At 38.5% G+C, this 23,322-nt stretch overlaps 2 protein-coding genes across 2 annotated transcripts in view; one reads left to right on the top strand and one right to left on the bottom strand.

Moving 5' to 3' along the window:
* The window catches only part of ZRANB3 (zinc finger RANBP2-type containing 3), a 320,871-nt gene that overhangs the window by 77,300 nt on the left and 220,249 nt on the right, over positions 1-23,322 (top strand). The window lies entirely within an intron of this gene.
* LOC131826959 (ornithine decarboxylase) lies at positions 15,809-17,410 on the bottom strand. Its single transcript, XM_059166731.1, has one exon. It carries the CDS (start codon positions 17,396-17,398, stop codon positions 16,013-16,015), a length of 1,386 nt encoding a protein of 461 aa, XP_059022714.1. The 5' UTR covers positions 17,399-17,410; the 3' UTR covers positions 15,809-16,012.

Here is a 23,322-nt window from a genome sequence, read left to right as displayed (position 1 = left end):
TATTCCTCAGTATCTTATTTTTGTTGTGATTGTAAGTGGGATTGTGTTTTTTTTTTCTTGCTGCTTAATTATTGGTGTATAGAAATATAACAAATTATAGAAATGCAACCCAAGTGGAGTGCGTAAATTTTTCTATTTGTTATATCTTCTTTTAAGATTGTTCCCTTTATTATTATACTGCCTTTCTTTGTCTCTTGATATCATCTTTGTTTTATTTTATTTATTTTTAAAGATTTTATTTATCTATTTGAGAAAGAGAGAACAAGAGAACTAGAGAGAGCATGAGTTGAGGGCCAGGGGAGGAGAAGAAGACTCCCTGCTGAGCAGGGAGCTTGATATGGTACTTGATCCCAGGACTCCAAGATCATGACCTGAACTGAAGGCAGACGCCTAGCCACCCATAACCACCCAGGCAGCCCCTGTCTTTGGTTTAAAATGTATTTTGTCTAATACCCAGCTTTCTTTTGACACCCATTTGTACGAAAGATGTTTCTCCATCCCCACACTTTCAATCTGCAGGTATCTTTAGGTCTAAATGAGTAGCTTGTAGGCAGCATATAGATACATCTTGTTTTTCATCCATTTTGTGACCCTGTGTCTTTTTTTTTTTTTTTTAAGATTTTATTTATTTATTTGACAGACAGAGACTACAAGTAGGCAGAGAGGCAGGCAGAGAGAGAGAGGAGGAAGCAGTCTCTCCGAGGAGCAGAGAGCCCGATGCGGGGCTCAATACCAGGACCCTGAGATCATGACCTGAGCCGAAGGCAGAGGCTTTAACCCACTGAGCCACCCAGGCGCCCTACCCTGTGTCTTTTGATTGTAGCATTCAGTCCATTTACAGTCAAAGTAATTATTGATAGATATGTATTTATTGCCATTTTATTACTTGCTTTGTGGTTGTTTCTGAAAAGTTTCTTGATCCTTCTTTGCTTTCTCTCATGGTTTCCTTGTTTTTTGTTGCTGTTGTTTTTAAGTGATATATTTGGATTTCTTTCTCTTTATTCTTTGCATATCTATTATAGGTTTTAGATTTGTGGTTACCATTAGGTTTGTTTATAACCTCTTTTTTTTTTTTTTTAAAGATTTTATTTATTTATTTGACAGACAGAGATCACAAGCAGGCAGACAGGCAGGCAGAGAAAGGGAGAAGAGGAAGCAGGCTCCCTGCAGAGCAGAGAGCCTGATGCGGGACTCGATCCTGGGAACTCGAGATCATGACCCGAGCTGAAGGCAGACGCTTAACCCACTGAGCCACCCAGGCGCCCCTTGATTGACCTAATTAATAGCTTTTTTTATTTCAACTTATTAGATTTTAGTTCTTTTATTTCTCCAGAAAGGTCTTTTATATCTCCTGAGAGGGTTTTTCTAATATCTTCCATGACTTTTTTGAGCCTGGCTAGAACCTTGAGAATGGTCATTCTGAACTCTAGATCTGACATATTACCAATGTCTGTATTGATTAGGTCCCTAGTCTTCGGTACTGTCTCTTCTTCTTTTTTTCGTGGTGAATTTTTCCGTCTTGTCATTTTGTCCAGATTAGAGTATATAAAGGAGCAAGTAAAATACTAAAGGGGTGGCAAAGACCCCAGGAAAATATGCTTTAACCAAATCAGAAGAGATCCCAAATTGTGGGGGTAGAAAGGGGATAAAAAGAGTTTCACAAAAACAAAACAAAACAAAGCAAAAAAAGAAACAATTTAAAAAAGAAAATGAATAAAAAAATACAAAAATGAAAAACATATATATATATATATTAGATAAAGTATTTAAAAAACGTTAAAAAAAGAAAAGGGTAAAGGTTAAAAAAAATAAGCAGAAGAAGAAAGAAAAAAAATTCAAACAGAAAAAAATGATTAAATTAACTGCAAGACTAAAGAATCATGGGGAGAAAGCCATGAGTTCCGTGCTTTGCTTTCTCCTCCTCTGGATTTCCGCTGCTTTCCTTGGTATTGAAACTGCACTCCTTGGTAGGTGAACTTGGTCCTGGCTGGGTTTCTTGTTGAACTTCTGGAGGAGGGGCTTGTTGTAGTGATTCTCAAGTGTCTTTTCCCCAGGCGGAATTGCACTGCCCTTGCTAGGGGCTGGGCTGAGTAATCCGCTTGGGTTTGCTTTCGGGAGCTTTTGTTCCCTGAGTGCTTTTCATAGAGTTCCGGAGGATGGGAATGAAAATGGTGGCCTCCCAGTCTCTGGCCCGTAGGAGCTGAGAGCTTGGGGCCCCACTCCTCAGTGCACCCTCAGAGAATAGTGCCCAATAACTCCCGTCTCCCTGGCCTGCGGCCGCACTCTGAACTCACCAAGCCTGCGACCGGTTCAAGGTAACCCCGAGCATAGAGCTCACTCCTTAGCTCTGTCTCTGTAGCCGGCTTCTCTGTTCTAATACCTGCAAGCTCTGCGACACTCAGACACCCCGATCCTTCCGTGACCCTGCGTGACCTGAGGCCATGCTGAACTTCTGGCTTCCGCATGGGCTTCACCCCGATTTAGCCTCTGGAGTGATGTCCCTCAGCGGAGCAGACTTTTAAAAGTCCTGATTTTGTGCTCAGTTGCTCCGCCACTTGCCGGGAGCCAGCCCCTCCCCCTGCAGTGTATCTTCCCGTCGCTTTGGATTCACCTCTCTGCCAGTACTGCCTTTCAAAAAGTGGTTGATTTTCTCTTTCTGGAATTGCTGTTCTTGTTTGCAATCTTTAGATAAGCTATCTAGCTGATCTGCTGCTACCTGAAGTAGTCTCAGCCTGCTACTTCTATGCCATCTTAACTCCTCCCCCGGGCTAATATACTTTTTTTTAAAATTTTTTATTTTTTATAAACATATATTTTTATCCCCAGGGGTACAGGTCTGTGAGTCGCCAGGCTAATATACTTTTAAGGCAGAATGTCAACACATTTTTACATAAGTATTACCAAGGTTGACATCTAATGTTAATTCCAGTGTATTTCTTACACAATGATAACTTCCAAATGTTATTCTGGTATATTATTTTGTATTTCCCTCTGTTACTTGTCACACTTTAATAATTTTATAAGACCATTGATTTTAAAGGGCAAAGCCCTAGATTTTTTTCCTCCACATCTAATTAAGTCTAGTCCTGGGACTGCAGTGCTGCTGGTTTTAGGGCCAGCTCTATAATGTTACAACTACTGTTCAGTTGTTCTCTGTCAAGTTCATAGCAACAGAAAATAAAATGTTGGTTGGCAGGGGCTATGGGAGCAAAGGGGTACTGTTTAATGGATCTAGAGTTTCAGTTTTGCCAGATGAAAAGTTCTAGAGGTTGGTTACACTACAGTAAGAATATACTTCATACTACTGAACTATAAACTTAAAGTGGTACACTTACATTGAAAAATTTTATGTTTGTGTATTTTACCTTAAAAAACAAACAAAAAAGACCAAAAAAAAAAAAACCCCTATGGATTTTTTCAGCAGAACTGGGGGAGTGGAAGTGGTATAGATGAGAACAGCCATAGGCAAAAAGTCCACAAATGTCTGCTGTTCTTACCTGAAGCTTTAGTGTGACTTTAAGAATAAATGTTTTAAGCCTCAATTTAATGACCTAAAATTGTTGTTTTTATAATTCTGTACAGTTTAAAGACTGGTTTTTGTGAAGGGGAATCATGAACTCTTCATTCTTCCATTTATTAGTAGTCACTTCCGTGGCTACTCCTTCTTGGTGTTTTGTGCAGGTCTTACTTATGGTTCCTTTCTTATAAATGATAGAAGGTCCTAGAGCATAGTCCTTGGACCCTTTCTCTTTTTCTTCTATGTCTTCCCTTGGAGATCTCATCAAATCTCAACATTTAAAATATTGTATGTATGCTCATGTCTTCCAGTTTTCCAAGTGTTGACAAGACTTCTACCCTACTCTCCAGATCTTTTTATCTATCTGCCTGTTTGACATTCTACTTACATATTTGATAGATATCAAATTTAATAAGGCTAAAACCAAATTCCTGATATGTGCTGCCAGAAAATGGATTTTTTTTTCTCAGCCTACTTTATCTCAGTTATTGATGTTTTCTTTCTTTTCTTTTGTTTTTTTTAAAGATTTTATTTGTTTCTTTGACAGACAAAGATCACAAGTAGGCAGTAAGGCAGGCGGGGGGGGGGGAAGCAGGCTCCCCACTAAGCAGAGAGCCTGATGCAGGGCTTTATCACGGGATTCTGGCATCATGACCTGAGCCAAAGGCAGAGGCTTAACCCACTGAGGCACCCAGGTGCTCCATGATGTTTTCATTTTTGTACGTTTTTAGGCCAATAACTTAGGGTTGGTTCTTGACTCTTTTCTTTCATAACCTTAAGTCTACCACGTCAGAATACCCTGTCAATTTTATCTTAAAAATATACATGGAATTCTGTTCTCTTTTCAGTATCCTCACTACTGCAACCACTTTCAAACCACTCTACCTATAATTAATAGGCTTCCAACTGTTTCATTCTTACTGTACTTTTCTCCTTCAGTATGTTCTGAGTAAAACAGTCAGAATGATCCAGTTTAACATAAGTGGGATCCTGTTTATTCCTGTGCTCAGATTCTCCCAATGGATGGTTTCTCACTGCACTCTGAATAAAAGTCAAAGTCCTTACCAAGACTCACTAGATCCTACAGAATCTTGCTCCCCCTTACTTTCCCAACCTCATAACCTCCTAGTCTCCCTCACTCAGCTCACTTTGCTCCTCCAAAACTCTAGGCATATACCCGTCTCAAAACCTTTTCACTTATTGCTCTTGACTGGAATGCCTCTGGATGGCCCCAGCCACACTTATCCTCATGCTTTTGCTTCCTTACTTGCTTCAGCTCTTTAACTAGAATTGACTTGCTGTGTGAAATCTTCCTTGGTCATCCCATCCAAATTTCTATGCCTTCTTTCCCAATATTTCAGTTCCACTTTCCTACATTTTTTTTTAAGCTTCACATTTACCAGCATTTACCTTTGTTTCCTTCACTACCGTTTTAACCCCATGAGACAGAATTTTTGTTCTTTTTATATTATGCTACTACCCTAGCACTGTGACTGGCACTTATGTTTGCAGTAAATGTAGGATGTTTATAATGAAAGGTGAAAAAAGGCACCAGGTTTTAGATTAAGTAGTTTCTCTAAGAACCAAGTAGAATGAAGAAGACATTCTTGTGACATTTCAAAATATCAAGATTATCTTATCTGCCAAACAGATTCTGGAGAAAAGAAACAAAAGTCTACAAATTAGGAAATGTGGATGATGTAAGGCAGTAGAACATGGATACTACAAAACAGTAGGACAGTTTCATCAAAGCTTTGAAGAAAAATGAATTAAACTTAGAATTCTATACCCAAGCAAACTGTCAAAAATGTGAGGTCAAAATAAAGGTTTTTTTCCACACAAAATGTTAAGATAAATGAAGAGATACTGACATTTATCTCTCAAATAGCTGTGGATTTTGTTTGTCAAAACAAGTATGGAAACCAAGAAAGTGTGCAACAACTCATGAAACTTACCCAAAGTCCAATGAGTACAAGTTCCTGAAGACATTTGTGCAGCAAGCAATAAAAGCAATGATACTATATTAAAGTAAGAATTGTTATGTCCAAAAAGATTGGAAAAAAATTTGGTAAATTAGAATTAACAGGCACGATAATATTAGACTGTGGTTAAATATACATTTTTCTTATCAATAGTGATGTCAGAAAGTTCAGGAGAGGGGCGCCTGGGTGGCTCACTGGGTTAAGCCGCTGCCTTAGGCTCAGGTCATGATCTCAGGATCCTGGGATTGACTCCCGCATCGGGCTCTCTGCTCAGCGGGGAGCCTGCTTCCTCCTCTCTCTCTCTGCCTGCCTCTCTGCCTACTTATGATCTCTCTCTGTCAAATAAATAAATAAAATCTGAAAAAAAAAAAAAAGAAAGTTCAGGAGATAGAAAAATGTAAATAAATTAGTGTCCATCTATTAGGTAGACTCAAAGTAATATGATTTTGATAATTTTTTTAAGATTTTATTTATTTGAGAGAGGTAGCAATTTATTTGAGAGAGAACAAACAGTGGAGGGGGAAAGGTAGACAGAGAAGCAGGCTCCCTGCTGAGTGGGGAGCCCCACATGGAGCTTGATCCCAGAACCCTGAGATCATGACCTGAGCGAAAGCAGATGCTTATCCAACTGAACCACCCAGATGCCCCTCATTTTGATAGATTTAGCAGAGTATAAGAAAAGAGACTCCTGACCTTGAGGTAGCATAGTACTTCTTGGTTCTGTTCTACATGGTTTTATATAAACTCCGATGTTGTGCATGCTGTGTATTTATTTTAATTTTTTTAACTGAACATAAAGATTAAAATTTTTAAAGAATTAGTTTTAAGTCTAAAGTATGTGTCTCAATAATGGTTATAGAAAATAACCTACCTTTTACTAATCTAAAAATTGTTTTTAAAAAGTAGATGTGGGGCACCTGTGTCTCTCAGTTAAGTATCTGCCTTCAGCTCAGGTCATGATCCCAGGATCCTGGGATTGAGTCCTACATCAGGCTCCCTTCTCAGTGGGGAGCCTACTTCTCCCTCTCCCTCTGCCTGCCGCTCCCCTCTGCTCTGCTCTCTTCCTCTCTCACGCCCTCTCAACTAAATAAAATTAATAAAAATCCTAAAAAAAAAAAAAAAAAGTGGGTGTGACATGGGCATTTGGGTGGCTCAGTCGATTTAAGTGCTGACTCTTGGTTTTGGCTGAGGGTTATGGGATTAAGCCCTGTGTCAGCCTCCTCATTCAGCATGAGATTCTTTTCCTCTGACCCCTCTCTGTCCCCCTCTAAATATAAACACACACACACACACACACACATACATATATATATATTTTTTTTTTTTTTTACAGTATCTGTGACAGAAGTTGAGAATGACAGGCGTGATTGCTACTATGAAAATATTTATTCCATATGGCAGTTCTCAAACTTTGTTGCATTTTAAAATTGCCTGGGAGCTTCAAAATCTTGATGCCCGAACTACATCAAACCTCATCTTAACAACTAAAACCCCAGGGTAGAACCTTGTTTGTTGTTGTACATTTTCCAAGTGATTCCAGTGTATAGTCAAATTTGAGAACTGGTGGTCAAGTTCATGAACTGGAAGTAGAATCCAAAAGATATCCTTGAAAGTTACAAATGTGACTAATAGTAGAATCATTCTAATAATTGTTATCATTGGTTAAAAAAAGAGTTGGTGAGGTAAGAAGATGTTAGAAGTGAGCCAAATTTTCCTTAATGGGAGGCCACATCTTCTTTCATAGTGGGATGTGGTAACCAGCCAAGAGTCTACATTTTGATTCAGAGTTCATTTGTTAGGTGTTTTATTTTACCTTCAAAAGGGAAATGCCCCTTTAGTCATGTTTGTAATTTTATGAAAATCTATACCATCTTTTTATATAGATTGAGTTAATTAGAACTAGAACAATGAAGTCATTATGAATAAATTATTATCTGAATATTAAAATCAACTTCTTCTGGCAAACATAATTTTACATTTTTTACTGAATAGATAAAATTTTGTATAAAAAATATTTTAACAAATATAATTTCCTCTGACATACATTTTAGACACACGATTACATGTTAATCCTCTTTAGATTATTGAAGTCATTTATGTTTCTTAGGAAACAACATGGACAGAAACCAACTTTTTTTGAACATGAGACAGAAAATAATTCTGGTTTTGTTTTAAACTCTATGGAAATAGGAATGTAAATATATTCCATTCTTTTTCTTCTCTAATTGTCTCAACATTGCATCATCCTTGTCATGCATTGGAATTCCTGGAGGAGTCTGTAAAAAATAAGCCTCCTCTTTTTAAAAGTTATTCATCGAAATTGTGAACTGGAACTTAATGCTCATACCTTAGAGATACTTTTCTAGTCAGGCTAGAATTCAGGATTTTGAATTTGTGGTTTCCTGGTTTCACAGAAGTCAGCAAATAATATCTGAATTTGGTGAATAATGAAACTGCAAAATAATGATATTAAAATTAAAATATTGCCTTTCACAAGTGGAATTAGGACTGGGGGTGAAGATAGATAAAGGTGGGGACAATTGCTCTTCCATATAAGCTCCTTTTACTATGCGCTTTTTAAAAATAAGAACTATGCTTATGAACTACATTAATTTAAGAAATTAATAGTTGTAAAAGTATTACTCCCCTATATTTTAAAATAATACAATGATTTTATTTTTTTAAGATTTTATTTATTTGACAGACAGAGATTACAAGTAGGTAGAGAGGCAGTCAGAGAGAGAGGAAGCAGGCTCCCTGCTGAGCAGAGAACCCGATGTGGGGCTCCATCCCAGGACCCTGGGATCATGACCTGAGCTGAAGGCAGAGGCTTTAACCTACTGAGCCACCCAGGTGCCCCTACAATGATTTTTTTAAAAACTTATTTATTTGAGAGAGAGAGAGTGAAGAATGGGGAGAGGGAGAGAGAGAAACAGACTCCCTGCTGAGAAGGGCTCAACACTTAACTGATGGAGCCTTCCCGATGCCCCAATAATATAGTGTTCTTTATGTGACTCAGAATACATAAAATCAATAAATGTCATTATTTTATATTAAAAATAATTCTAAAGAATCATTTTTAGAAAGTTTCGAATTGATTTTTTAGAATAAACTTTTTACTAAATATATCTTATGTTTGATAATTGCCCTCATCATAAGTGAACAGCTGTTTTTCACAAAGAGAACACTCCTATATAACCAATGTTCAGGTCAAAAATTACATATCGCCTGAGCCCAAGAAATCCAAAGTGTGCTGTCTTCCAACCACTGTTCCTTCTTCCTCCACTGTCCCCACCAGCCAAAATTCTAACTTTGAACACCATTGGATAGCTTTTTTAGTTTCTGAACATTATGTAAGTGGAATAGTATATTATGCACGCATTTGTCTTTGTCTTCCTTCATTGAACATTATGTTTGTGAAATGTATTTTGTCATGTTGGGTAACTGTCCTTCTCATTGCCTTCTATAGAATTCTGTTTTAAAGATATGCTACAATTTAATTATCCATCGTAGTATTGATAAACATTTATGTTTCCAGTTTTAGTTTGCATGAACAGTATGTTACAAACATTCTTTTGTATAGCTTTTCTTGTAGTAGATCTTTATAAAATTTATGTTTAGGAGCTATTGCCAAGGAAATTGCAGTGAGATATTAAATGATTATGAAAATAAGCATGACGTTTACTTTCCTTTCACAAAAGACTTGTGTGTGGCTTTTTTTATGCTAAGATTTTATTTATTTGTTTGTTTTAAATATTTTATTTTTTTTTAAATAATACCTACCTCCAACATGGCACTCAAACTCACAACCTTGTGATCAAGAGTTGCACACTCCACTGAGTTAGGCAGGCTCCTCTAGATCTGTGTGTGGTTTTAAGAGTGCATATGCAGTGTGTTCTTCTATTGTTTAGCTCCTTTATGGGTGGTAAGACCTGGACTAATAATTCATATTTTACCTTTTGAACAAATTCACAGTTGGATCTGTGAAGTACTCTTGATAGGAAATGGTGAAACAGGATTGACGTTAGTAAAGCATCCTTGAAAATGGTGTCAGGGCACATCTGAGAAGATAGGGCTAGCAGTGACCGTTTGAAGGGAGAGAGTTTGCCTTACAGCTCAGAGCAGCTGTTGATTAACTCAATCTCAGAGGATTAATTCCTCCTAATCCACATAGAATTCCCTGTGTTTTGCCTCTTTACCTAGACCCATTAGAGTCCCAGCTCAGGGTACACAGGATAGACCACTAGCCTTGGCACTTCATATGGTCTTTCCAGGAGTGAAATATGCAGTCTGCTGTTTTACCCAAGAATTTTTCCTTGGAGAGGAGAGAAATAAGTACTTCAATCTAGCTTGGCCTTAATTTTCCAGGGGCACAAACTCCTAATGCCAAATAGCCATGGCTATTTGGAGTCAGAGAACATTTTTCCTGGTGCATTGAGACATTGACAGAGAATATTCTTGCTAGACTCTGGGACAGGAACTTGACCTCCTATTAAAGGCATAGCCAATCAACTCCCCACTCCACACTTTTTCATTTCCTCCTAGAAGACCTTAGTTAAAACATTTCCGGTAAGACTTTCCTCCTTTTCAAATGCTCGTCTTTGGGCTAACTAAAGCCTGGAAGAGGAGAAGGGATGGAGAATAGTTTATTTATTATTTATTTATTCATTTAAAAAGATTTGTATTTATTTGACAGAAAAAGTGCAAGTAGGCAGACCGGTAGGCAGAGGGAGAGGGAAAAGCAGGCTCTCCGCTGAGCAGGGAGCCCAATGTAGGGCTCCATCCCAGAACCCTGGGATAATGACCTGAGCTGAAGGCAGCTGCTTAACCATCTGAGCCACCCAGGTGCCCCAGAATAGTTGATTTAAAGGTTAAAATGTACTTCAGTCCCCAGTTTTACCACTTATGAAAATACCTGGAATTCATAAATATTGTCAATCCTGTTTGTCAGGTACTGTTCTCTCTTAAAAATACTGACTTTAGCAAACTTTACATCAATCTTTCAGAAAATAGTCAGAAAATCTTTCTTACACAATCTCCTTATACTGTAGCTTATAGGTTTAGGTTTTACTTTGATTGCTTATCTTAACTTAGGATTTTTTTTTTTAATTTTAACTTTTTATTTAAAAACTTATTTTAATGGAAGTATAGTTGACATGCAATATTCTATTAGTTCCAGGTATATAACATTGGGATTCCATGTTCAATACACAACAAAATACTCACTATGCTAAATGTAGTTACCATCTATCACCATACAAAATTATTACAATATTTATTGACTATATTCCCTATGCTTTACTTTACATCCACATGATTTATTTATTGTATAACTTGATGTTTGATTTTGCACATTCCCTCATGTGCTCCCCTTTGGCAAGCACCAGTTTTTCCCCTGTGTTTATGATTCTGGTTTCTTGGGGTTTTTTGTTTGTTTCATTTAAAAAAAATTTCCTACATATAGGTGAAATCATATGGTATTTGTGTTTTTTCTGACTTCTTTCACTTAGCATGATACTTTCTAGGTTCACCCATATTGCAAGTGGCAAGATTTCATTTTTTGTTTTTGTTCTTGATTTTTACTGATTATAACATAGAATGATACTTAATCTTTATTTATTTACTTATTTTTTCCATTTTTCTTGATAGTTGACATACAGTGTTATAGTAGTTTCAGTTTTACAACATAGTGATTCATATAGGTGCTATACACTGTGCTCACCATGATAAGTGTGGCTCTCATCTGTCATCACATAACATTATTACAGTGTTATGGACTATATGCCCTATATTGTACTTTTCATTCCTTATTTATTGACTTACTTCTCTTAGCATAGTAGTCTCTAGGTCTATCCACATTGTTGTAAATGGCAAGATTTCATTTTTTTTTTCATTCTTTTTTTTATGACTGATTAATACTCCACTGTACCACATCTTCTTTATACACTCACCTATTAATGGACACTTAGATTGCTTTCATATCTTGGCTATGGTACCTAATGCTGTCATAAACTTAGGGGTGCATATATGTTTACAAATTAGTGTTTTTTTAGGTAAATACCCAGTAGTGGAATTATTGGTTCATATATATGTATTTTTACTTTTAATTAATGAGTAACCTCCATATGGTTTTCGCTAGTAGCAAAACCAATTTACATACCCACCAGCAGTGCACAAGGGTTACCTTTCTCCACATCTTTTCCAATACTTATTATATCTTGTCTTATTGATACTACCCATTCTGACTGGTGTGAGTTGACATTTTGTTGCAGTTTTAATTTGTATTTCCCTAATGAATAGTGATGTTGAGTGTCTTTTTATGTGTCTCTTAGCCATCTGTATGCCTGCTTTGGAAAAATGTCTATTCATTTGGAACAATGTCTACCCATTTTTAATTCGATTGTTTTATTTTTGGTATGGAGTTGTGTGGGTTTTTTTTTTTTTTAACATTTTATTTATTTATTTGACAGACAGATTACAAGTAGGCAGAGAGGTAGGCAGAGAGAGAGGTGGGGGAATCCCCGCTGAGAAGGGAGCCCGATGCAGGGCTTGATCTCAGGATCCTGGGATCATGACCTGAGCTGAAGGCAGAGGCTTTAACCCACTGAGCCACCCAGGCGCCCCAGGTGTTGCTTTTTAGAATATATTTTGGGGGTTCCTCGGTGGCTTGTTACTCTTGGTTTTGGCTCAGGTCATGATCTCAGGGTCATGAGGTTGAACTCAAGGTCTGTCTCCATGCTTAGCACAGAGTCGGCTTGAGATCTCTCCCTCTCTTTCTGCCCCTCCCCCAGCCTGTGCACAAGCACTTGCTCTCTAAGTAAATGAATAAATAAAGTCTTCAAATTTCATATCTATAGATGTTAGTCTTGTATCAGATATATAATTTGCAAATATTTTTTCCTATTCTGTAAGCTTTCATTTTGTTGATTTCATTTTGTTGATTTTCATTTTGTTGTTGTTGCTGTACAGAAACTTTGTAGTTTTATATAGTCTCACTTGTGTTTTGCTTTTTTTGCCTTTACCTGAGGATATAGATCCAAAAAAATACTGCTAAGACTCATGCCTAAGATTTTATTGCCCTGGGAGTTTTATGGCTCCAGGTCTTACATTTAGATCTTAAATTCATTTTGAGTTTTATTTTTGTATGTAGTATAAGAAAGTGGTCCAATTTTAATTTTTTAAATATAGCTGTCCACTTTTCCCAATATCATTTATTGAAGAGTCTCTCTGTCCCCAGTTTTTTAAAAAATTATTTATTTTTCTGAGAGAGAGAGAGAAAGGGCACATGTGTGTGCAAGAGGAGGGGTAGAGAAGCAGACTCCCACTGAGTGTGAAGCCCATTCAGGGTTCAGTCTCATAAACCTAAGGTCATGAAATTAAGTTGGATGCTTAATGGACTAAGCCCTCCAGCAACACCCCCCACCCCCGCGTTGTATATTCTTTACTCTTCTGTTGTACATTAATTGACCAAATAAGTGTGAGTTTATTTCTGGACTCTGTATTATATTACATTGTTCTGTATTTCTATTTTTGTGCTAAAAGTATAGTTTGAAATCAGAGATTGTGATACCTCTAGCTTTGTTCTTATTTCTCAAGATTACTTTGGCTATTTGGGGTCTTTTGTGGGTCCATACAATTTTAGGATTATTTGTTGTAATTCTATGAAAAATGGTGATGGTATTTTGATAGAAAATTGCATTGAATCTTGATTATTTGGGTAGTTATGTACATTTTAACAATATTCTGATTTATGAGCACGGTATATATTTTCATTTATATGTCATCTTCTATTTTATTACAGTTATACAATTTTTAGAGTATAAATCTTTCACCTTGGTTAAATTAACTTAGGGTTTTTTTGGTGCAGTTGTAATTTGGATTGTTTTAACTTTTTTCTGCTAGTTTGTTATCAGTATGAAGAAATGCCACATATTTCTGTATATTAATTTGATATTCTGGAGCCTTATTGAATTTATTTTTTATAAAGATTTTATTTTTATTTACTCAAGAGAGAGAGGTAGAGGGAGAAGGACTTGATCCCAGGATCCTGGGATCAGAACCTGAGCTGAGGGCAGATGCCTAACCAACTGAGCCACTTAGGTGCCCTATGGAATTTATTTAATAATTCTAATAGTGACTTCAGAGAATGACAATTTTATTTGTTTCTTACCAATTTGGATGTCTTTTATTTCTATTTCTTAAGTGATTTCTGTGTTTAGGAGTTTGAGTACTATGTTGCATAGAAGTAGTAAGATTTGACATCTTGTCTTGTTCTTAATCCTAGAAAATCTTTTAGCTTTTCATCTTTGAGTATGAGATTAGCTCTAGCTAGGACTTCCAATATTTTGTTGAATAGAAGTGGCAAGAGTGGGCATTCTTGTCTCCTTCCTAATCTTAGAGGAAAGGCTTTCAGTTTTTTACCACTGAGTATATTTGCTGTGGGCCTGTCATATATGGCCTTTATGTTGTGGTATATTCCTCAATCCCTACTTTTTTGAGTTTTATCATGACTCATTGTTAAATTTTATATGCTTTTTCTCCATCTATTGAAATGATCATATGATTTTCAGCTTCATTTCATTAATGTGGTGTATCTCGTTGATTGATTTATGGACATTGAACTGTCCTTGCACACCTGAATATATCCCACTTCATTGTGATGCATGATCCTTTTACTGTATTGTTGAATTCAGTTTGATAATATTTTGTTGTAGAATTTCACATCCATCCTCATTAGGGATTTGGCTTGTTATTTTCTTTCTTTCTTCCCTTTTTTTTTTTTTTTTTGAGGGGGGTAATATTTTCTCTAGTTTTGGCAACACAGTAATGCTGACTTTGTAGAATGAATTTAGAATTCATTCCTTTTCTCTTTTTTGGGAATAGTTTGACAGAAATAGTTACTAACTCTTCTGTAGGTGTTTGGTGGAATTCACCCGGTCCTGAAAGCCTCTGGTCCTGGACTTTTGTTACTTGGGAGCTTTTTTATAATTAATGTAATTTCATTACCAGTAATTGGTCTATTCAAGATTCTCTGATTCATCCTGATTTGGTTTTAGAAGATTGTATGTTTCTAGGAATTAATCCATTTCTTCTTGTCTAACTTGTTGGCATGTAATTTTTTTGTAGAAATATTATAATTTTTTGTTTCAGTGGTTTTGATTACACCTTCTCCTTTTTCACTTATGAGTTTTCCTTCTTTTTTCTCTTTTAAAAAATATTTTATTTATTTATTTGACAGAGGGAGACACAATGAGAGAGGGAACACAAGCAGGAGGTGAGGGAGAGGGAGAAGCAGGCTTCCCATGGAGCAGGGAGCCCAATGAGGGACTCATTGTGGGGCTTGATCCCAGGACTCTGGGATCATGACCTGAGCTGAAGGCAGGCACTTAACGACTGAGCCACGCAGGTGCCTCTCTTTTCTCGTTTTCTTTTTCTTTTTTTTAAAGCCAGACTCATCTGGCTTAATGTGTATCAGTTTTATCTTTTCAAAGAACCAGCTCTACATTTATTCATCTTTTCTTATTTTTTAGTCTCTCTTTCATTTATTTTCACTCTGATCTTTATTATTTCCTACCTTCTACTAACTTTGGGCTTTGATTTTTTTTTTTTTTCACTTCCTTTAGGTCTAAATTAGATTGTTTGAGATTTTAGTTGTTTCTTGACCTGCATCACTGTAGATCTGCATCACTATAAACTTCTGAGAACTGCTTTTGCTACAAACAAAATTTCAGAAAATTTTGTTTCTATTTTCATTTGTGTCCAGTTATCATTTGATTTCCTCTTCGATTTCATTGTTGACTCATTGTTTGTTTAGTAGCATGTTGTTTAGCTTCTTTGTGTTTCTATCTTTTTGTTTTGCTCTGTTTTGTTTTCTTCTGGTAACTGATTTCTACTTTCATACCATTGTGGTCAGAAAAGATGCTTAGTATGATTCCATCATCTTAAATTTATTGAGACTTGTCTTGTTGCCCAACATGTGATCTGTCCTGGAGAATGCTACATGCTCCCTTGAAAAGAATGTGTATTCTGCTGTTTTGGATTGGATGTTCTGTATAAATCTGTTAAATTCATCTGGTCTAATGTGACATTCAAAGCTGTTATTGCCTTTATTTTCTGTCTGGATGATCTGTCCTTTGATGTAAGGAGTTTACGTTTTTTTTTTGTTTGTTTGTTTTGTTTTTTTTTATTTCAAGATATTTTATTTTTAAAACAGGTCACAACACTAAGCTTTTGGCCCGTTCTGCCAAAGTACAAGCTACAAATGCTTGCTCAGCAGCGGAGGGGCGCCCCTTAGTAGCATGTTTGAAAATTGAATAAAAATCCATATAAAACAAATATTCAAATAGTTTCCATAGGAACACAGATAAGTGACCCCATCTCCTCGTCTTCCACACTGTTGCATCCGTGCCGACCCTACTTACAGACATCTCAAAACTAGCAGGAATTAAGTTACAGTCCCCCCCGATCCCCCAATCCAAGCTCAACTCGAAGCTAACAGCTACAGGAGCAGCACCTACACGTTAACGCTGGTGGAGGCACAGGTGGCCGGGGGGCGCTTCAGCCCGCTCTCCCGGGCGCAGGACACGGGCAGGGGGCTGGCGTCCGGCTCCTCCAGCTCGGCCGGGAAGTCGCGGCTCTGGATCTGCTGCATCAGTTGCCACGTCGGCCCCGACATCACGTAGTAGATGGTCGGTCTCTGGAACCCGTTGAAAGTAGAAGCAGCTGCAACTGTGTAGGCGCCCATGTTCTCAAACACCATCCAATCGCCCACGTGCATCTCGGGCAGGTCACAGCGCTCGACAATGCGGTCCAGGCCGTCGCACGTTGGTCCCCATATGCTGGTTGAATAGTACTTCTCATCTGGTTTGGGTCTCTTCTGCAGGAGGGGCTTCACATGTGCGTGATCATAGAGGATGCAGTTGAATGAGCCATACACGCCATCGTTCACGTAATACATAAAGGTTTGTTCATTGGACTCCTCTTCATCATCAGAGCCTGTCTGTTCCTTTAATACGAGTTTTTTGGCAATGATGTTAACTGCGAGCGTGAAGGCTGATGCAACGTAGTATCTGCCAGGCTCGGCTATGATGCTCACGCCCGAGTCGGCCGGGAAGTACTTGTCCAGGGCTGGGTTGATAACACTGGTGATCTCTTCAAATTTAAGCTTCACATCCTCAGATCCAGGAAAGCCACCACCGATATCAAGTAGATACATGTTGAAACCAACCTCAGCTCCCATGTCAAAGACACAGCGGGCATCGGAGATGGCTTGCACGAAGGTCTCAGGATCGGTGCAGCCACTTCCCACGTGGAAGCTGACACCGATGATGTCAATATTCAGCTCTCTCGCCCGTTCCAAGAGAAGCCTGCTGATTTTGAGTGTGGCACCGAATTTAACACTGAGGCGACAGACTGCTTTGGAATCATCGGTGGCAATCCGCAAAACCAACTTTGCCTTCGGATGTGCCCTGGCAACCTTCATCAGTTCAACTTCACTATCGAAAGTCATCATCTGGACTCCATTGTTGGCAGCGTACTTAATCTGAGACACTTGTTTACAAGGATTTGCATAGATAATCCTCTCTGGAGGCACCCCAAGACTTTGTACCAATTGTATTTCAGTCTTGCTGGCGCAGTCAAACCCCGTCCCAATGGTAGCAAGGGTCTTCACTATGGTTCTGCTATCATTGCACTTGACTGCATAAAAGGGGGTGACCCGAGGAAGAGCTTTTAACCATCTCAGATGTTTCTTTAGAATGTCTCCCAGGTCGGCCACATAGAAGGCATCCTTATCATCAGAAGATGAAACTTCATTAATTTTTTGGTCCAGAATATCCTTGGCAGTAAAGCCTTCATCGAGGAAATGGCAGTCTAATTCCGCATTATTGAAGTTGTTCATGGTTTCTTGAAGTTCCTCCAAAAACGTAACAAAATGGAAAACTAAGGAGAAATGGAACTTAAAGAAATGGTGGCCAATTTCTCACAAAGGCAATTCTCCAGAATTCCAAATCCCGCCGAGGATGCGTGCGCCCCAGTGCAGCAGGGGGAATGGTGTGATCAACACCGAATTTGCTGTCCACCTCAGAGCGCTGGGGCGCCGCGGGCCAGCCCCATGGAGACGCCGCCGCCGAGCGCGCAGGACCGCCGGCCGCCCCGCCGCCCCCGTCAGCCGGCCGCCCGCCGCCTCGCTGCCTCCCGCGGAGGACCGCCGGCCCGAGGTGGCGCCGGAGCTCTGGCAGAGGGGCGGCGGCGGCGGAGGCTGAAGGGACTGACCAGGAGTTTACGTTTTTTAATACTACTATATTGTCAGTTTCTCCCTTTATGTCTATTAATATGTGCATTATATATTTAGGTGCTTTTATGTTGGGGTCATAGATTTTACATTTGTTAACATCTTCTCATTGGGTTATTCCTTTATCATTAGAAATGCCCATCTTTGTCTCTTATAGTCTTTGTTTTAAAGTCTATTTTGTCTCATATATATATATATTGCTACCCCAGGTTTTCTTTTGTTGCCATTCATGGAATATCATTTTTGTTCCTTTCACTTAGAGTCTTTATCTGTGTTTAGGTCTAAAGTGAGCCTCTCGTAGGAGCATATAGAGATGGGTCCTTTTGTTTATCTTAAATCCGTTTGTTCACTCTTTGTCTTCTGGTTAGATCATTTAGTCCATTTACATTTTAAGTAATTACTGATAGATATGTACTTACTGCTATTTTGTTTATTGCTTCCTGGTTCTTTTTCTAGTTCTCTGTTTCTTTTTCTCTTGTACTCTTCTTTTGTGATTTGATGACTTTCTTTAGTGCTATGCTTGGAGTACTTGTGTGTGTGTGTGTGTCGTAGATTTTTGATTTGTGATTACTTTGATGTTCATGTATAATAACATCTTATAAACACATAGCTATCTGTTTTAAGTTCATGGATGCTAGTTTAAACACATTCTGAAAGTACTACATTTTTATTTCCCCCTTTCTCACTATATATATTTGATGTCATAATTTACATCTTTTTATTTTGTGTATCTCCTAATTAATTGTTGTAGGTAAAGCAATTAGTATAGATGTAATTAAAATGACTACTTTTGTCTATTTACGTTCATACTAGCTTTATAAATAATTGATCAATTACCTTTAGTATATGTTTCTTTTACCATTGAAGTTATTTTTTTTTTTTGTAATTTTCTTCTGGTTGTGACTTTTTCTTTTTTCTTTTTCTTTTTTTTTAAAGAGTATTTATTTATTTGAGAGAGAGTTAGAGTGTACATGTGAGTGTAGGGAGGGGTGGAGAGGAGAGGGAAAGAGAGAATCTCGAGAAGACTCCCCACTGGGCACAGCCCTGAACTTGGAGCTCAATCTTTTTTTTTTTTTTTAAGATTTTTATTTATTTATTTGACAGAGAGAGATCACAAGTAGACAGAGAGGCAGGCAGAGAGAGAGGAAGGGAAGCAGGCTCCCCGCCGAGCAGAGAGCCCGATGTGGGACTCAATCCCAGGACCCTGAGATCATGACCTGAGCTGAAGGCAGCGGCTTAACCCACTGAACCACCCAGGCGCCCTGGGTGCCTTACTACATGAGCCAAAATCAAGAATTGGACACTTAACCCACTGAGCCACTCAGGTACACATAGTTGTGGCTTTTTCTTTTCTGCTTAAAGAAGTCCCTTTAACATTTATATTAAGGCTGAGTTAGGTTGATAAACTCCTTTCACTTTTCTTTTTCTGGAAAACTCTTTATCTGTCCTTTACTTCTGAATGATAACTTTACCAGGTAAATTATTCTTGGTTGTGAGTTGTAGCTTGCCAAGTTTCTCTGAAAATCTGGTGATAGCCTTATGGTGAGGAGGAGGTCATTCGTGTATAACTTGCTGCTTTTCTCTTGCTGCTCTTATGACTCTCTATTTTAATTTTTTCACATTTTAATTATTAGTTGTCTTGGTGGTGATCTCTTTGAGTTCATCTTGTTTGGGACTGTCCATGCTTCCTGAAGCTACCTGATTGTGTATTTCCTTCTTTAGATTAACAATATTTTTTCAAGTAAGTTTTTTGTGTCTTTCTCTCTCTTCTCCTTCTGGGAGCCCTATAATATGAATGTTAGTATACTTGATGTTGTTTCTATGGTCCATTATCCAATCCTTATTATTATTTTATTTATTTGACAGACAGAGATCACAAGTAGACAGAGAGGCAGGCAGAGAGAGAGAGGGAAGCAGGCTCTCCACTGAGCAGAGAGCCCGATTCGGGGCTCGATCCCAGGACCTCGGGATCATGACCTGAGCCGAAGGCAGAGGCTTTAACCCACTGAGCCACCCAGGCACCCCTCCTTATTATTTTTTAATATATTTTTTTCTTCTTGCTGTTCAGCTTGGATGACCTCCACTAACCTGTTTTCCAGATTGCTAATCTGTTCTATATCATCTAATCTCCTGTTGAGTCCCTCTAGTGTATTTTTCATTTCAGTTATCGAGCTCTTCAGCTCAAATTGGATCTTTTTTATATTTCCGGTCTTTTTGTTGAAGTCCTTGGTGAATTCAATCCCTCTTCTTTCAAGTCTACTGAACATCTTCATGATCATTACTTTGAATTCTTTTTTTTTTTTTTAAGATTTTATTTATTTATTTGACAGAGAGAGATCACAAGTAGATGGAGAGAGAGGCAGGCAGAGAGAGAGAGAGAGAGAGGGAAGCAGGCTCCCTGCTGAGCAGAGAGCCCGATATGGGACTCGATCCTAGGACCCTGAGATCGTGACCTGAGCCAAAGGCAGCGGCTTAACCCGCTGAGCCACCCAGGCGCCCATTACTTTGAATTCTTGATGGGGTAGATTGCTTGTCTCCATTTTGTTTAGTTATTTTCTGAGGTTTGGTTTTATTCTTTCATTTGCAACTTGTTGCTCTGTCTTTTCTTTTTTGTCTCTCTGTGTTTGTTAGTATATATTAGCTCAGCTACCATAGCCTCAAGTAGGAGTGCCCCATGGGCCCTAGGAGCTCCATCCCCCTGGTCACCAGAACCAAGCACTCCAGAGTGGCTGCTGACTGCTGTCATTGCATTGACAGGTGGGGCTGGCTACCGTGACTTGCTGTACAGCTGGCTGAGATGCCTTGCTGCAGCTGCTGTTAATATGCTGATGGGTGTGGCCCCATTCCCCTCCCCCAAGGAGTTGCTTTGGAGGGTGCACAAGTCTTGGCCAGGGCTGCCTGTGGGTGTGGCAGGGTGGTAGTCACTTTGAACATTGTTGTTTTGGGGTTTGGTGGTCCCCACTTATATTGCCTGCTAGGTTTACTGACGCAGAAGTTCTTTGGGGGGTGCCAGCCAGGGCAGGCTGGTGAGAATGGGGACAAGTTGTGTCAACAGGGTAGGTAGTGGGTGCCACAACTGGCACCCTTCTGGGTTGGGCTAAGTAGGTTGAACGAGGGAAGAAAAATGGTACTTACCAACTCTTCCATTTTTGGAGAAGGTTCCTACAGATCCCTGCCCCTCTTGCATACACCTAAAATTACTTAATAAATCTCTCTCACATGTGGCCCAGGCACTTTTCAAGTCACTCCTTCGCTGCTTTGTCTCAGAATGAGTGATATTGTGCAGTGACCTTTAAAATGGAGTCAGTTTCCAATAGCCATCTGGCTCTCCTTTCTGACTTTAACAACCAGATGTTGTAGGGGCTCCTCTTTCTGGTGCAGATTTCCAGGCCAGGAAGGGAGGGTGCCTGATGTGGTGCTTAAAGCTTCTGCTGCTCAAGAAGCTTATGATATCTTTCATACTTAGGTGTCACTGTGCAGGGGGTTTGGTTCATGATCATTCAACTTGAAATTTTAGAGTAAAAAAAGCATTTCCATTTTTATAACCTTTTAAGAGACTTAAAAGTCCCCATTTTTATATATTTGAATGACTATTTATGTTTAAATTCCTTTAGAAATATTTGAATTCTTATTTTTTATTATGGTCTATTTGGGATTATTTTGACAGTTAAGATCCCAGTTGTATAATTGAGAGGTGCTTGTATGTATTATTTTTGTATTTTCGATTTCCTGCTAGCTTCATTTTTTTTTTTTAAGATTTTATTTATTTATTTGACAGAGAGAGATCACAAGTAGGCAGAAAGGCTGGCGGAGAGAGAGAGAGGAGGAAGCAGGCTCCCTCCCGAGCAGAGAGCCTGATGCGGGACTCGATCCCAGGACCCTGAGATCATGACCTGAGCTGAAGGCAGTGGCTTAACCCACTGAGCCACCCAGGCGCCCAGCTTCATTTTTCTTATTCTGATAATCTCTTGTTATTTTTTTAACTCTTAAGAAGACTCTCTGATCTTTAAAATTAATTGAATATTGTCTTTTCCAAGATTATAATCTCAGTAGTTGGAATCATATCGACATCTTTATTTCTAGTATCATAATGGTTTATTAAAAATGTTTTAAGGATGGGGCACCTGGGTGGCTCAGTGGGTTAAGGCCTCTGCCTTCGGCTCAGGTCATGATCCCAGGGTCCTGGGATCGAGCCCCGCATCTGGCTCTCTGTTCGGCGGGGTGCCTGCTTCCCTTCCTCTCTCTCTGCCTGCCTTTCTGCCTACTTGTGATCTCTGTCTGTCAAATAAATAAATAAAATCTTTAAAAAAAAATAATGTTTTAAGGACAGTTTAATTTACATATAGTATAATTTACATATAGTAGAACTCACCCTTTTAAAGTGCGCAGTTCAGTGTGTTTGAATAAATTTACACAATTTTGTAACCGCCACCAACGTCAAGATAGAGAAGGCTTCCTTTATTTTAGGGAGCTCCCTTGTACCCTTTTGTGAACAGTCACCTCTTATAAATCTAACTTTTCACAACAATTTTTGTTTATTCTAAACTGCCATATAAATGGAGTCATACAATTTGTAGCATTTTGTGCCTGGCTACTTTTATTAACATAATACTTCTGAGATTGATCTGTTTGTTGAGTGTATCATTCCTTCTTATTACTGAGTAGTAATCTATTGTATGGGTATACCAAAATTTATCTAGCCATTTGATGGACACTTTGGATTGTTTACAATTTTTCATTTCTATGAGTAAAGCTACTATAATTATTCACATGCAGGTCTTTGTGTGGGCATGTTTTTATTTCTCTTGTGTAAATACTCAGGGGTGGGTTGGATTTTTATGACATATGGCAAATTTATTCTTAACTTTATAAGAGACTACTGTGCTGTTTTTTAAAGTGAGTGTATATTTTTTATTTGCCCCAGCAAATATATGAGGGTTCTAGTTACCCTGTATCCTTGCCAAGATTTGGCCTTCTAAATCTTTATGATTTTAGTCATTCTACTAGTTGTGTAATGGTATCTTATTGTGGTTTTAATTTTCAGTTCTCAGATGACTAATGATGTTGAGCACATTTTTTGTGTGACTCTTGGCCATCTGTACATCCTTTTGGTGAAATATCTTTTCAGATCTCTTGTCCATTTTAATAAATTGCATTATCTTCTTATTGAATTTAAGTGTTGTTTATATATTCTGAATACAAGTCTTTTGGGGGCTAGTACATACTTGTTCTCCTAGGCTGTGACTTATTTTAGCAGTGTGTCTTGAAAAGCAGATGTTAATTTTTTTTTTTTTTAAAGATTTTATTTATTTATTTGACAGAGAGAGATCACAAGCAGGCAGAGAGGCAGGCAGAGAGAGAGGAGGAAGCAGGCTCCCCGCCGAGCAGAGAGCCCGATGCGGGGCTCGATCCCAGAACCTCGGGATCATGACCCGAGCCGAAGGCAGCGGCCCAACCCACTGAGCCACCCAGGCGCCCCAGCAGATGTTAATTTTGATGAAGTCCAATTTCTCAGCTTTTCAGTAGTTTGT

The sequence above is a fragment of the Mustela lutreola genome, chromosome 3 (genome assembly GCF_030435805.1).
Source record: "Mustela lutreola isolate mMusLut2 chromosome 3, mMusLut2.pri, whole genome shotgun sequence".
NCBI classification, from domain to species: Eukaryota; Metazoa; Chordata; class Mammalia; order Carnivora; family Mustelidae; genus Mustela; species Mustela lutreola.
The sequence above is the reverse complement of the archived record's forward strand: the minus strand, read 5'-3'. Positions and strand labels throughout refer to the sequence as shown.